This window comes from Phycodurus eques, chromosome 14 (genome assembly GCF_024500275.1).
Source record: "Phycodurus eques isolate BA_2022a chromosome 14, UOR_Pequ_1.1, whole genome shotgun sequence".
Lineage (NCBI taxonomy): Eukaryota > Metazoa > Chordata > Actinopteri > Syngnathiformes > Syngnathidae > Phycodurus > Phycodurus eques.
The window spans coordinates 6,684,111-6,700,630 of record NC_084538.1 but is presented as its reverse complement, the minus strand read 5'-3'; the positions used below and the strand labels follow the sequence as shown (position 1 = coordinate 6,700,630).

Below are 16,520 nucleotides of genomic sequence, written 5' to 3'. Positions count from 1 at the left end.
TGCACCGCATACACGGTCATGCGCCGCGTGCCGCCTTGTCTCTGCGGGCCATTTAGACGGCTAAGACGAGCGTTTGAAAACTACTTACCTTGTTATAGAAAGTTTAATGTCATGTGCAATTGTTTGCCCCCTCATGAATATTAAGAAGGGGCTCCTATTAAAAATGCATGCAGCGTCAGGGGTTGTTGATCACATCGGGAACGCCCATGCAAATTGGACTGTCTTCCCTGTCAGGGCCCGAGATGAATAATGCAGTTGTGTGTGCGTGTGTTTTGAGTATATGCGGCGGCACACCGCATTGACAGTCAATTAACAAGTTTGATCGGTGTGTGAAGTCATTCTTTTGAACTGTTAATTTTATGTAAATAGTATTCGCCCACTTCTCCCCCTCCTCAAATTCCACCTCCCACAAAGAGTAACCAGAGCGTCGTCGTCAATAATTGATCATCACACACCTGCTCGGTAGCAGCGGTGGTGAGTGTGCCTTTAACAGTCGAGGGAGCCCTCTGTTAGCACCTTTTGATATTCAAATTGACTAAATGGTAGTCAAGCTTTTGTGAATTCCAAATGGGGTGAGCTCATATTGCGGGGATGAGCTTTAAAGATGCCGGCCAGTCGTCCCCACCAGAAGTTGTCGGGTGGGCGGGCCTTCTTTTTCCTGATCACCTTCGACGGTTCCTAAATGACATGCCAATGGCATCGTGTCGGAATCTCTTCTTGTGTCCTCTTGTCGAGGTCTCCGGAGACCACCACAAGCAGCGGATCGTGATAGTTATCCTCGTTTATGAGGGCTGGAGTTTTATTATTAAACTGCATGTGTTGGTACTGAGTGTATGGTATGAACTCTGTACAGAATTTGAGACAACAAAATCAGCTTTTGCTAAATGGATAGCATTGGTGCGCCAGCGATGACCATTTTAGGTAAAAAAATAAAATAATAAAAATTTAAAAAAACGCTAACTACCATTCAGCTTACTCGTAGACCATGTTACAGATCTTTATTGATCCTGATCTCGATCCTCCTCGGCGGGCTTCGCTTATGCACACTGGCTCCCTGCATAGCCCAGCAATTATCACCAGCAGATATTTGCACTGACCACACGCCAGCGTCGGAAAGCCTTACCGCTGACCCCCACACGCTTGGTCTCTAAAGACCTGACCTCTTTAATACCGCCCCTCATGCCCGCTCGTCTCTACGCATTAAACAGATAGATCCAAGCCCGACTTTAGTTATGCAAGACCCCCCCTGCGAACAGAGGTATTTAACAGAGAATTAGGTTATTATCACATGCTTAATTATGGTTATAAATAAGATTGGTGTAGCTGAGAAGTTATTGGCAGGTCTTCTCGCAGCTTAGCGCGTGGCTTTAGAAGTGTGAAATGAAAACTGTTACCGATAAGAAGCCGAAAATCAGGAGATGGGCCTCGTTGATTAATGCACCGCTAACCAAGGGATATTTATAATGAATGTTAATTTGATAATAGCACTTTACAGATTCAAGCGGTTTTTTTGCAGTGTTTCAATAAGTGTAGTTAAAGTCTTGCAAAGTATGGCAACAGATACATAAATGTTTAATTAAAAATGGAAAAAAGCAATAAATGAATAACGTGATTTAATCATTACAACAAATTATACATGAGAATATGTTTCTACATTTAAAAATGAATGCATTAATTCATTACAAGTGGGACAAATACAACAAATCAATGTACTGTTTTTAAGATAATATAAAACAAATGAAATAATATAATAAATAAAACATGGTATGGTGATACATAAAAAATTATTTCTACTTTTGGAATACAGACTTGCCTTATACATATAAAAAACTAAATAAAATAATGAACTAAAAAGTATTTTTTTAAATTCAAAACATTGATCTAAATATATAAAACAAAATATGAAACAATTATATTAAAATTAATAGAAGCAAAAATATATAATAAGACTACAAATTTTATATTATGACAATACCTAAAATATATTTATACATTAAAAAAACTCATTTATTAAATTAATAAATTGCAAAGAATTAGGTGTGAATTTAAAAGTAATAGTATACTAAATAAAATTAAATATTGAACAAAATTAATTAGTACCTCAAAAATATAACTCATATCAATAAATAGGTAAATACAAATACAAACAGAAAAAAAATGCCTATTTGAGTTGTGGCATTTATTTATGGCAGTACGCAATTAATTGGCGTAATGCCACGATTGTGCTGGTTTTGTTGTCTTCTTCAGGTAGATGGTGCAGTGTTTTGTGCGGGCCAGATCGCACTGGTCCCCTGCACCATGCAGCTGGTGAAGGCGGGTACCCGCACGCAGGCCATCGTGTCTTTTAGCCACGCCCAGAAAGTTCTGGAGGCAATGATCAGCAGCTTGACTCTGGCCCATGTGGTCCAGGCCCACTGCTACGCCACCAGATGCCAAGACGTCGCCGTCATCCAGGCCGCATGGGAAAGTATGCTGGAGGTTATTGACGAAGACCAGGTCAGTAGATGGTGGTCAGTTTCTAGTAGGCTACTGTAGTGAGGTTTAATGCAAAGAAATGCTTGAAGTGAAGATACGAATAACCCATTTGCTTTGATTTGTAAGCACAAATTTGGGATACACAGTAGGCAGATATAACAATACTCATTGGTATATATTCTTTATCCTCTGCCAAAAACAACTAATATAGCTGCAGTTTACAGAATCTCTTACAGGTGTGTAACTAGTCTTTGTTTCTGTCTGCATGACTGTATTATACTGCCACCTGGTGGCCATGTCGCAGTGACTTGTTAAATTCATTACATTCTATTTAATCACGTTGTTACTATATGTTTTTATAAAGTAAAATATCAGAGTTCTATTTTCCTTTTCAAAAAACTCATCCGAAAAATATTTGTTTTTTTAGGGGGAGGCTCGAACGTATTAATGGCATTTCCATTCATTTCAACGGGGAAAGATTTATTTGAGTTACAAGCGCAGTCACGGAACAAATTAAACTTTGAATTTGAATTTATAATATGCAAGTTCTGTGTCCACCTACGCTGGAATTCAATATTATATGGCCCCTTTAGGCTTGGGTGAAAATGGCTTTTTGTTTTCAAAACAAAAAAATACATACTCTAGCTTTAAAGTCAGTTTTACAAATGCATATGTTTGTATTTTTTTATTTATTTTTTTTTTTTTTTACAAATGTATTTTTAAAATCAGATTGAATTATGTTTTTCAAAGTTAGGGGGACCAGCTCCTTTCTCCCATTCTCACTTGCTGGAGGTGTCACAGGGAGGTGTCCCAACACTTTTATCATACTTTTAAAGAGGGGGGAAAAAGGTAAAAGTTCTTTGTGTCCCTCCCTGAGGGCCACTCGCTGCGACCGATATTTGCCGCCGCCGTTTCTCATGAAAACTTGATGATGTGGGAAGCGCTGGCGTCTTTGATAATGTGCAGCTTGGCACAGAGGCAGATGTCTTCCTCAGAGCCTCCCTAATCCTTTGCACCCCCCGACCATTTTGGATCTGAGTTCAACTCTCAGAGCAGCTTATCCCACCCCCCTTTCCTGCCGCCACCCTCCTATCCGCCGCCCCGGCTTACAACCCCGTGCTCCGTGCGTCTACGCAGAGCGCCAGCCTCTTCCCTGGCAGCCTCTCTCCGCCCACTGTAATCTGTCAAGTGGTGGGAATAGGCCCCAAGGGGGCACAGAGAGAAGCAGGAGTGCACCTCCAACATGTGGCTCTGTCGGAGCGGGCGGGGGGCGGGTGGGCTAAAAGCCGAGGCAAAGAGGATGTCAACTTTGTGTCACTTCCTGGCAAGCCAAGCGGTAATTCTTACTGTTTTTGCCCGTTTCAAGGCTTTTTCCCCCCTTTTTTTTTTTTTTTTTTTTTTTTTTTTTTAAAGGTTTGATATTCAGATTTCCCAAGCTGCGCTGATTTTTGACGTTTTGTAACTCCATAGGATAAGAAAATTTGAAAAGCGCTGACAATATGTCAGCGCTTGGAAATGCAAACTGGGTCAGCTCAAAAGAGACACAAAGTTTAAACATTTCCAACTATAGTTCTTCAGGTTTTTAAATGTGATTTTCCCAAAGGAAATCATGTAAACTGAATTAACTCCCTCTAGGGTTAAACCTTGATTAACTGTACAGACAATGTTTTAAATGAACAACATTTCAAGTCAAAAGAGAAGTTAGCCACAATATAATACAACTAAAACAGTATTAAAGCTGCTAGGAGACCATACAGCACCCGGAAGGGCTTTAATGCAGACTCTTTCATTTTCAGTGAATTTTTACCATTTTGAACAGGAATGAGGAATTTCAAATCAAATTCACCTTTTAATACCCAAATTGGAGGCGAGGGTCTAGGCTGCTTCACTATAAAAAAGACTGTCTTGCATCATGAAGTTCTTTAATGTGGACTCTTTCCATTTTCAAAGTGAATGTACCTTTTTAAATATTTGATATCAATATTTGAGCTAGACTCACTGCACTGCTTCGTCACAAAAAGACCATCCAGCTTTAATGCAGACTCTTTTGATTTCAATGAGCGCTCCACGTTTGATCGTTTTAAAGAGGAATGAGGGATTGAAAACAAAATTGACCTTTTTATACCCAAATTTGAGCCGGCCTCACTGTGCTGCTTCGTCATAAAAGGACCATCCAGCTTCAATGCAGACTCTTTCGACTTCAGTGAGCACTCCTTGTTTTACTATTTTCTACAGGAATAAGAAATATCAAACAGAATTAACCATTTTTATATGCAGATTTAAGCCAGCCTCCCTGGGTTGCTTTGTCATTTAAAGACCATCCAGCAGTGCTTTAATGTAGACTCTTTCCATTTCAGTGAAGATGAATGAGGAATTTCAAACATAATTAAGTAACCTTTGTACACCCAAATGGTTGAACATTGGTTCAAATTGTACAAATAAAAATCGTACGACTTTATAGCATGTCCGCTAATATTCTAGCTCTGTTTGCTTTCTCTTTAACTCATTCCCTGCTAGCCTTCCCAGTTAACATGGATATTTGACTTCAAAAGCCGTCAATGGCAATGAATGTGTTAATGGAACTCCATAAAGCTATTTTGTCAAAATATTCACACAGCTCTCTTCCATTGGCTTGGTCTAAGCGGCTACAAGGCCTCGCTTGTGTTCCACGCAAACATCCTGGCTCACGGAAGGCGGGTGGAAAGGGACGCAGTGGCAGGCTGACAGCGGCACTGCAGCGAGGGCTCGGCGCCGACGGCGTCCCGCTGGGCAGGAAATGTAGGGGAACCGGCTAAGCGGCACGGTCCCATCAGCTCCCCGCTGCTCAGCTGCCTTTACACCACTTCCTTATTACCGTGTTTACCGTTCGGCTTTCACGCCTCTATTTCTGTCATGCGCTCGGAACCCCAGTTAGCGGGGAGAAGGAAAACAAACATGAAGAGAGAGGCGGGTCACACTCCATAAGTGCAGCACTGCAGGGGTTATGGCTGCACGCTCTGCGAGTGAAGGAGGAGGGAATACAGACATGGAATGTGTTGAGGGGATGGTGTTAACTGTATTGACAGTTACACTAACGACCTGCCTGCCCTCCCATCTTAGCGCCCCAAGTCTACTATACATCAAAGTTGGTAAAGTATTAAAAATAAATCAAAGAAGTAAATAATTTCCGGATCAAAACCAGTGTTCTCACTTAGTATATAGCATTAGCCTTAAATAAAGAACACAAAAAGAGTCCAGTAATCGAGAATGGAATGTCCTATGTCAGAAAAACTTAATTGACACTCCTCCCTAAAAACTCCTGTGTGTGTGTGTGCGTCTGTGTGGGTGAGTGAAAAGCAGACATCTCCATTTTTGGGTAAATGTAGTTCAAATAAGTTTTTTATTTCTGGTTCCCGGGTTAAGGCTGGCGATTTGTATTCATGGTAAACTAAGTTAATATAAATTAAGCAATTCACTCATTCACTACCAGCCGTTTTTTTTTTTTTTTTTTTGACGATGCCATGATGCCTGCTTCTAGGCGTGGTTCTATATTCAAACAAATCAATTCAGTAACTGATTTCAGTATCACAGCCAGCGTTTTCACTGTAGCAAAAAAACCTATTAGTAAATAAAGAACACTAAAGGAGTATATTAACAATTCCCCTTGGGAAAAAAAATCTCCAAAACTACAATCTGCAGGTCCAAAATGTATTCTGGACACATGACTTATTCCTCTGAGCAGTGGGAAGTCATAAAATGTGCCATTTGACTAAAATGTTAGCAATGAAACTTTTTTCAGACTCCGTTGATAAAAAATTTTTTTTTTCTTTTTTTGTTCAGTCTCTCCATGTGGCCCAATACCAAATGGCCCATTGGGAGCAGTTCCCAATGGGCCGTTGCTCCACCATGCAAACTCTCTGCATTTTCCAACATGCCCTCTGTTTTACATGAATAAAAGAACAAACGTGGGGCTGACGTGAGCTTGTCCGACAGCTTAAAAAGTCAGCAAGCCGCGTGTCACGACAAAGTCCCGCAGCACCGGACCGGGCCCGTCTGGGTATCCCAGAGGCCTGCAGGGTGGCCTTTAAGCCTGGCTGAGCAGGGGTCCTCACACACAGCACTTCTGCCCCCGTTTCACCCCTTCATTCCTGTCAATCTCTCCTCATTCGCCCATTCTCTTCCGTGTTCAATCACTATTGACAAGGAATAGCTAGAAGTGCTAATGTAACATTTATCAAAGTGTGGGCCATGTATGTATGCTGTCACTTGACATGATAGCCAAGTTGTTTTTGTTGGAATTTATTGAGTATTGCATTAGAAGTTTCGTGTAGTTGCAAGAAAAAAAGTGCATTTTTGAGCTAAGAAAATTGACTATTTTAAAAAAAAAAAAAATCAGAGATCAAAGTTGTAATTTTACTAGAATAAGGTAATATCATTTAGAGAAAAATAGTAATATATTTCTGAGATAAAAGTTATAATTTAATAAAAAGTCTTTTAGTTTCAAGAAACGTATATTTTTGAGTGAAGAAGTTTGACAAGAAAGAAGTGGTGTATTTTTTAGAAGAATAGTCATACATTTTTTAGATAAAAGTTGGATATTTTATGGGATTAAAGGCTTAATTTTAGAAGAATAAAGTTGTATACATTTTGAGAAAGGGTTTTATATTTTTGAGATAAAAATGAAATTAAAATAAAATCAATATAAATTAAATATTCTTATTTATTATATTTAGTTTTATAATATTGAATGTAATTAAATAAAAAAATAATATTAAAAGTTTACAAAATTACAGTTGTGAATTTACAGGAATAGTCATAATTGAAAGAATAATTTCTTTTATATTTTCTGGGATTAAATTCATAATTATACAAGAACAAAGTTGTATTGTTTTGAGAGAACGTTTTTTTATTTTTAGGATAAAAAGTCATCTATTTTACGAAATTAAAATTGTAGTCTTTTGACAACAAATTCATTAAGTTACCCAAAAAAAATGTGCATTGTCAAACTAAAAACTCACATATTTTTGCGATCAAAATCGTAATTTTACAGGAATGACGTTGTACAGTTTTGAGAAAAATAGTCGTATATTTTCAAAATGACAGTCTTTTTTCTGAGATTAAGGTCTTAATTTTACAGCAATAAAGTCATAGTTTTGAGAATTATTGTTGTTTTCCAGATTAGAAAACATACATTTTCAAGAATAAACTTGTAATTTCCACGAGATTAAAGTGAACATCTTTCTTTCTTTATATTTCTTTTTCAGAAATATGGAACTCTAAACTCGTAGTGTATTTTTCTTTCTTTCTTTTTAGTGTAGCCTTCATACTCCTTCGTAGATAAGCGATTAATTAAGAGTTTGAGAAAGTTTAACCTGAAGGTGACCGACGAATCGTGAAAGGACAGAGTTTCTCACCGTCGTCTGCTGCTCTTATCGATTATTTCTTTTGTGTGTGTGTGTGTGTGTGTGTGTGTGTGTGTGTCGAGCGAGCACCCAAGTAAAAAAACGAGAGTAACCTGTTATTATTCCGCACTTACAGAGTGCCATGTAAGTGGATGAAAATTGATCCAGCAAATTGAAAAGGGGGTTAAGTGTTTTCACCCTATCGACTTTGGCTGAAATGGCGCTTATATAAAACCCTCATTTCTGTCCCATTAGCGGGCGATGCCAGCGCCAAGTATTATTAAAGGGGGCCGCGCTGAAGACTTTTTGTTCGGGCTAATGGCCGCCGCTCTGTTGGGGTTGAAAAGAGATAAAAAGTTAGGCCGCAGAATGATCCTGGTGGAGAGGTGAAAAGTTGACGCCAGTAGGACCTGTCATGTTAGCATTTTGTTTATGGTTGCTGAGAGCATTATGGATCTGTCGGCAGTTGTTTGCACACTATCATTACCCGGGGTCACCTCACAATCTGCGGGTAATGGACGGCCTGTCACAGCTGTCATGTAAAAAGGAGAGGGTCTTGGCCGTCTGTGTGTGGTCCAATTTTACATCTGTGTGTGGTCTTGTTTACGCTTATACCTCGAAGACTCATATGTGGTAACAATCACGTTGTTTGTGAAGAAATCATTTTGGTAACGAACGTGCAATATTCAACAGACAAGAAAGGCTTTTTTGGAAATGATTGCACTATGCTCTGTTGGTTGCTGTTGCTACATGTATTATATTAGTAGTAGTAGCTGTACCGTGGTAACGCAACTTACGAGTGACCTGGCTAATAAGTTTTTCCTGATACCAGTTGCTGCTTAGATGATTTTATTTTTTTTGTCTTGAGTTTTGAGCAACATTTTTAATTTCAGTGTAGATTGTGGCAGCAAATTTCCCAACAAGCAGTAGTTTGGCCGATAGTAAACAATTCTTTGAGTTTTTCAAGGACCAAGCGCATCTTTCTAGCTGGTTTACCGTAAATAAAACAAGAAAGATTACACTTGTATTTAACCAAACCATGTAACTTTTTATTATGAAAGTCTGCTAACTTAATGCTAAAATACAATGCAAAACAGCATCGAGGTTGTGGTAATGATAAATCCTTTTTGAAAGGAACATTTGATTTACTGAAATTTTCCAATAATAGTTGTGAAGTGTAGAAAAACTACTGGATCTTCACCTTTATTCACATCTGCGCCAAATTCTGATGGCCCTTGTCCTTGTAGTCTTACTTTTTACAATCAATGGTTAACATTTTTTTTTAACACTGTCATATTTAAATGCTAGAATGTTTTATAAAACGTTGCCTCTACAGTTCGTAAATGTTTTTTGATGCTGATAATTTGGCCCTGTAACAAATTGTTTTCCATTCATTCCTATAAGGAAATGTTTTATTATTATTTTGAAGCCTTTCTTTTTTAAATAGCATTGTGCATCATTGGTCAATTTGCATACCATCTTTCTGCATTGCAGGAGCTGCTTATTGGGCCTGACAGCAAAACCCCTCCATCATTAGTGGTGGTGGTCGTACCTGCTTTACCCAAAAGTGCTGCCGTCGAGCTCCACGTCACAGCCATCCAGGATGACCCCAGCCGAAGGACTTCCTGTCACACGACCACAATGTTGCGGCACGGCCGCATAGAGTGCCACGCTCTAACATCAGCCGACCGAAGCGGCGCCTCGCTGTCCCTACGCGTGACCGACCCTGTGGTCACCGAGGACGCGTGGGAGGTCACGGATGCGATCTGCTCGGCGTTTGAAAAAGCCCTGAAGAAGACGGAGGCTGAGCTGGTGCCGCTGTGTGCCCGAGTGTTCTACGAGTGCCATCACACGCTGGCGAAGCAAGTCACTGAAGGTTTGTGCACACAGAAATCAAGTCATACTGCGCTAATAAGATGATATTTATCCTTGATGTTCCAGTAGACGGATTGATTTCCCATCTTCTCTCATCATTACTTTTTTTTTTTTCACCCATAGCTGCCTCTCCGGTGTTAATATTGGTTACACCTCTCACTCGTGTAAACATAGTCTTCACGATCAAATCTGAGACCAGGCTTGAAACAAAAGGTGCTATTTTCCAAGTTGTGTATCCGATCCGGATGTAAATACCTGTAAACTTGTCATACTCATCTTTTGATGTCAAACCCAAATGTTTTCAGGAAAAAAAAAAGCTTCTGGCTTCAGTGTTCCAATATTTTTGAAGGCGTGTGAATATGGATAACTGTGTTACTGGTTAACTGGAGCAAAGTCAACACTTTGATTATGCCGCGTCCCCTGCAACCATACTCTGACTCATCATGGAGGAAATGGAATTGTCTCGCACGCACAAGAAGCCAAGCCCCTTGCGCTCCCCCACCCACTCCAAGCTCACCCTTGGGCATCTTTATGGGTCACAGCTCGCTCTCATTGGGGCGATGAATCCAAAAAGTCAAAAGGGGGAAAAAGTAACACCCCTGGCGTCGGCGCTCGCGGTGTCACGAGGTGCAGCTGTCAGAGCACAGACAACGCAAAATGTCCCCCCCTCCCCCTTTCCATTATTTGCGTGAGGATTCACAGCTGATAGACGTGACATATGCTTCGAATGAAACCTTTAAAGATCTTGTCTCAACTTGTTACTTACGATCCAAAACCCCATTCTGTCTCGAAGCTGGAACCCCTGTTTAACTTTTTACAGCGAAGGGCAGAGGTATTACAATGTGACATTTTTCGGCCAATTAAACTCAAATCATGCATATTTTACTGAATTAATCAATGGTGGGAAGTAGATTTCAAGTAGATTTTTAAGGTATCTGTATTTTACTTGAGTATTTATTTTTATGATGACTTTTTTACTTTTACTCCCTACTTTGAAACATGTCTGTTAAGCCACGGCAGTCAAGGTGTGGATAAGAAGCCCAGTTGGCCATAGTGAAACTGTGCACGCAACTAACCTGACAATACGTATTAGGGCGTAACAAAACTTGGAGGCGGTCCGTAGGGTGACGAGAAGCATCGTATTCCCCGGCATCTCACACTCGCTGCCTACAACTCTTCGAAAGTTAAGCCATGTGTTGAATTTACTTACAATGCCGCGGCATACCTGAATACAACGCTTAATGGAAAGAGAGAGCGAGAAAGAGAGGGAGAGAGAGAGAGAGCAATCACTGTGCAGTCTGTATGTGAATGACAGGCTCTTTCCCATGTTTTGGTACATAGAATGGATGAGTGAATTAGTTGTTGACAAAAAACTACTATGTGCTCCAAAGCTCTCCGGCGTCCTTGTTTCATCTATAGAAAGCCTTCACAGAACGCAAGAAGCGTAATGTGATGGGTCGGGAGGGAACGTACTGGCATTATTGGTTAAAATAGGCTTGTTACTTTTTTCAATCTCGGTGGAAGACGGCACGACGTGACATAGATGTAAATAGAGAGAGGTAAACTCAACCGTGGTTAAGATGTTAATTGATTGAGATTATGGGGTTTTACAAGACGGAAATTAAAGAGGGAAACTGTTTTGTGTGCTCTCTTCAGGGTCTGTACTTGCAGTACAGGAAATGAATCAGTACTTGTACTTTTACCAGAGTCCTTTTTAACAAGTACCTGTACTTCTTCTTAAGTACTTTTGCCAATTCTGGAAACATAACATATAAAAATGTAGTATATATATATAAATATGTAGTAAATAGTAAAGAGGTCTTTCCATGCCACTCGGCGTTTTTATACACCCCCCCCCAAACAATGTTCATTGGTCAACACTTGCTATAATTGCCAGTTCATTTGACTAATTTGATCCATTTGGGAGTCAGTGAAGCACAACTAAAAACTCACATGGCTCTGGGCTTCGTCCACTCCTTTAAAAGCCCAATGAGCCCCGAAGGTATCAGCTATTAATCACGATAATCCTCCAGTTGCACAGCAGCCTTAATATATCAAGAAATGCTCATGGAGTCCTCTCGGGTTGCGCGTCCCATTGCTAACATAACATTTACAGTGTTATGTTGGCATCACAACGGCTGAATTTGAACATTTTTAAAAACAGACGCCGTGCAACTAATCACCGGTTCCATCATCCTCTTTTGACAATTAAACATCACCTTCAATTTGACGCATTACCTTTTCCCATTAGGAAAACAAAACAAAACTTGGAGCTGTAATTATTGTACAGTATCTCAATTCATAGATGCTAATTTCCCCACAGACATTAAATAGTTAATTGCTGGGCCCATTTAAACTTGCTAACCAAAACAGCACCATAAAGGCACATATATAACCTCTTGAAAACGCCTACCACAGGTTGTATAGGCGTTCCTGGGGCAGTATTAAAGATGAACTTATGTTATGCGGAGACAGCGTCTATTGTTAGTGTTCCAATGGAGCCTGACATGTGACCGCTCTGTTTTTATGTTCCTGTAGCTGCATGCCAGTGCTTTAAAAGCCCAATGAAGCTCGAAGGTATTGGCTTAGAATACGTATTTATCAATATACCAATATGTTCCAACTGATCATCCCAAAAATTGAAGATTTGCTGGGCCCATCCAAACTATGTTGCTAACCAATAAAGCAGCCCATAAATAGCCTGTCGTAAGAATTCAAGTGTGGGGTCTTAGCGCATGTTGTAAATGCGCACAGAATCCAATTCAATTGAAAGTGACCAATGACTTTGATTGCTGATACATCACTACTGAGTCATAATGGAGTTTGCTGCTTGACTGCAACCTCTTTGCTGTCTAAGGAAGAAGTGAACTTGATCTCAGCTACAGGTTAGTTTTGCTACATCTTGGCTGAATTAATCGACTCAATATGACACTGGCGTTGAAACGGGAGTTCAGAACATTTGGAGATAGATGATCTCAACCCATTTTTTAAAATAATTCACAGTGAACCCCTCACCTATTTGCGTTTTTTTTTTTGCTTTTCCTATCGCACTCAAAGATGCCACAAAATGGCGCCAAAGCCCTGGCTGATAGGAAGTGTCAAGTATGTTGAATTGATACATCTCAACTGAGAGACTAATGTGTGTACGTTGGGGAAGAGCTAAGTTTAGCCTGGGATGTTAATGGGAATTACGGAGAGACTTTGTTGCATGTGTCACCAATCAAGTCATCTGTCCATTTTTTTAAGTGCAATGTTGTAAGATGAATTTGAAAGGATGTTAGTGTTTGTGGTATAGTTACGGTTTAAACTATTAATATAGTCCATTATAAAAACTTTTTTTTTTGGGGGGGGGAGTCGTCGTCAAATACTCACAGTTGTTCGGTATTCGCGACAGGGCCCTGTCCTATGCGGTTAACCGTATGATTAATTAAGGGTATGTACTCAAGTGGCCTATCCTTACTTACTTTGTGTGTATCCTTTTGAAAGAAATGAGCCGACCGTGAGACAGGCACACTTGTGACCAATTAGCGTTACGGATCGGGACCGGACGGTAATCCTAGCGGACCGCCGCTAAATAGACGGGCTGTCATCGAGACGTTGGCTCCATGAATTCTTGTATGTCCGCTTTCCATCTGTCGTCCGGCCACATGGAGGACAACAACTGCGTCCAATAAAGACAGAACCCGCTCCGGTTCACACAAGTTGGCTTGTCTGTATGTGGAATTCAATCCTTTCTAATATATGTCTACATTGCAATGAATGTAAAGAGGGTTTAAGAATATCAATAATTTGTGAATAGCTCCCGGTCGTCGGGTTAAGTGCAGCCCCAGTGGGAGCGACGCTCTAATGTCACCCTCCTTCCTCCACCAGGACTTGCAGATGCTTTGAAAAAACTCCTCGGGGACTCCAGTCCATCCGTGGCCGTGGTTCCAGTCCTGGCCTTGCCAAATTCCAACATCCTCCACCTGTCCTGCTGGCTGAGCTCCTAGAACCAGAGCCAGGATCAGCAGTCACGCTTGTCCCATGCACAATACCGGTTTCGCTGATGGATTTACACCAGTATGGCATTGGAATTAAGGCCATTCAATACTGTTGGGCTAGAAATATTGGGACAGTGACTGAGATTTTAGGTTGTTTGCCTTTACACATATGAATTTGAAATTAAACTATGAATACAGGGTGTACTCTGTTTACAATGGAGACATGGCCCGATTATGTACGCAATGCTCACTGACATACACTGAGTTGGCAAAATTTCTTATATTAACATTATTAAGGTTTAATGCCTTTCCTTTGTGACATATTCTTTTATTGTTCCATAAATCTGGTGAACGTCTCTGAGCTGTCAAGCCTTGCTAAAAGCAGCAAGCCATTGTTTGTCTTATCATTCCCAAGCGGGCTACAATAGCTGGCTGGGTAGCTGGTGGGAATGTCCTGCTTATGGAGATTCACTGAATCTGACTGAACGACCTTCTTTATAACCTGTTCTTTCGAGTTGCGGGTTCAGAGAGAGAGCGTGTGGGGAGCATGAGGATAGCCATCCATCTCCCCCCCTTCTTCTTTCTCCTTCTTTCACTTTTTGTTTATATCATGTAAATAGCTCTTTGTATTAAAACAAACACACAAAAAACATAAAGCTTTTGTCCCTGAAAATAACAGATCTTCTGCATTTTGTGAAACCCAAGACCTGACAGACTAGTCAACTCCCAATGCCTTTTCCCCTAGTGCACTGTACCAGCTTCACTTTCTGGCACCCTGTAAGCCGGGGCTGAATATACGAGTTTGGATAAAAGTGGTAGAAGCGTGATTTTAGAATTTTTAACAACAGAAATGTTATCTTAAAATCATGTATAGCATAACCACATTCTTCACTTGTATCACGTCTCGTCCTATAAGCAAAGCAAGGGCTTTCCATTGTAACGACTTTACATTCAAACCAACGGGAAAAGGTACCAGGCTACTTCCTGTTCTGTATCTTAGCAACCAGTACCAAATGCGAGCACGCTTGCAGCAGGGCCAACATCGTCCTTGTGCCGCCCTGCGGTGGACACCACTAAAATCAAGTGCAGTGCGAAAAGGGCTTTGTACTCCACGGTCTCCACTTTGCTGCAGCGATTCGTTTTCTCGCTCCTATCAGTCTCCTCTTGGATAAAATCCTTTGTCACAGCAGTTCTGATTTGCTATTGACACTTTTCAATTAAAAGCAAGTACAGTGAACCCCCACATATTCGCAAATTTGCAGATTTCTTGCGGAACCTGTCCTCGCTGAAAAAGAACTATTTGCTATTATTGTGCTTCGGTCAAAGCAAGAACAGTATTGCTTTGGCGCCATCTCGTGCCACCTTGGTGACAAAGAAACGATTTGAAGTATGTTTAGGAGTTTCATTGAGACAAAAGTACCTCTTTGTTTCCATCTGTGGCAATTAATATAATAAAAGAAGCAAATAACATTAACTGAAATTACAGACATGGCCAAAAATGGCTATACTACTGTATATAGATAGTAAAATCAAGCAAAGCCTAAGGGTTAAAAACGGTGTTTGTTGGCCATTCTAAAACAAATTTCAGAGTGAAAGTTTTTGTGAAACAACATCGTAATTCTTGTAATCTGTGAAGACGAAGGCTCCACCAAAGGAATCCTCTACCCTTTGTTCAGGTAGAACACTTGCTAGCTAACACCACCTATGTACGCTGTAAACCCATATAGTCGTAGTAAAGCAATAGATTTACGATGCATTCTACCAGTGTGTGTCTGTTAGGGTGACTGTGTCTCTATCTCTCGTGCTCCGTGGGACTGGAGGTGTGTTATTATTGTGTAATAGGCAATCAGCACCAGGCACCCGAAAAGATTAAGCCTCTTTATGTTTTCCATTGATTCTAAGACGGCCTGGTTAATAGGAGAGGGACTTCAGCTCACACTGCTGCAGGCAAGGAATTAAGCCTGTGTGTGTCTGTGTGTGCGTGCGAAGAAAATAACACTATTAACGCTCCTGGAACATTTCTTTTCTCAAAGATCATGAACCGTATTGATGAACCCGAGTTGGAATTCATCTTCACTCGGCCAATTCTATCCTCAACTCGCCTGAGACGGCGGCGGGATCGGGCCTACCTATCGATCCTCAACCCGCCCCGCCATTGTTTTGATTGTTGCTATCAAAAATTGAACAATGGAGGCAGCCAATGGAGCCTGAAGATTTTTCTTTTATTGCAGGTTGAACAACACAAACAAGCAATTATTTATGAGCAAGCAAGCTAATGTTCTATCAGTGTGTGCCTGTTTATTATTGAAGGGGGGAGTTGTCTAGAAATAGATGTTTTATTAATGATACGGCCATCAAATCATGCTTTCATCATGTACACAAAATCAATCAATGTGGACAGTCGCTAAGGATGTCCAATTTGTCCATGAGATTTACAATGGAAATTAAAGAGTTTTTTAAAAAATGTTGACAGTGGAGTTGATTGCTTGTTTCTATGCATTCATTCTTGTTATCGAACGCTATCTTTTGTAAAATTGGTGGACCGCATTCTGACGACAAAATGATTTTTTTTCTGCATTTGTCGTCATTATGGTCAGTCTCCGAGGTTTTTTGATTTGTCGATGGGATTTACAATAGAAAGTAAAGAAAAAGCATGTAATGAAAATGATGATGATGACAATAGAGTTCTTTGTTTTATGTGCCTTCATTATTGTGATCTAACTCTAGATTTGGTCAAATAACACATTTATCGTCAATATGGACAGTCTCTTAGTTTCCTCAAATTCTCTATGGGATTTACCATGTAAAC

The 16,520-nt window shown here is 40.3% G+C and overlaps 1 protein-coding gene across 1 annotated transcript in view; it reads left to right on the top strand.

Moving 5' to 3' along the window:
• The window catches only part of dph6 (diphthamine biosynthesis 6), a 78,746-nt gene extending 62,622 nt beyond the window's left edge, over nucleotides 1-16,124 (top strand). The window contains exons 13-15 of the mRNA XM_061696230.1: nucleotides 2,248-2,496; nucleotides 9,351-9,732; nucleotides 13,602-16,124. Coding sequence (XP_061552214.1) covers nucleotides 2,248-2,496; nucleotides 9,351-9,732; nucleotides 13,602-13,720 — 750 coding nt within the window. The 3' untranslated portion in view covers nucleotides 13,721-16,124. The remainder of the gene's footprint in view (nucleotides 1-2,247; nucleotides 2,497-9,350; nucleotides 9,733-13,601) is intronic.
• Nucleotides 16,125-16,520: the final 396 nt, after the last annotated feature.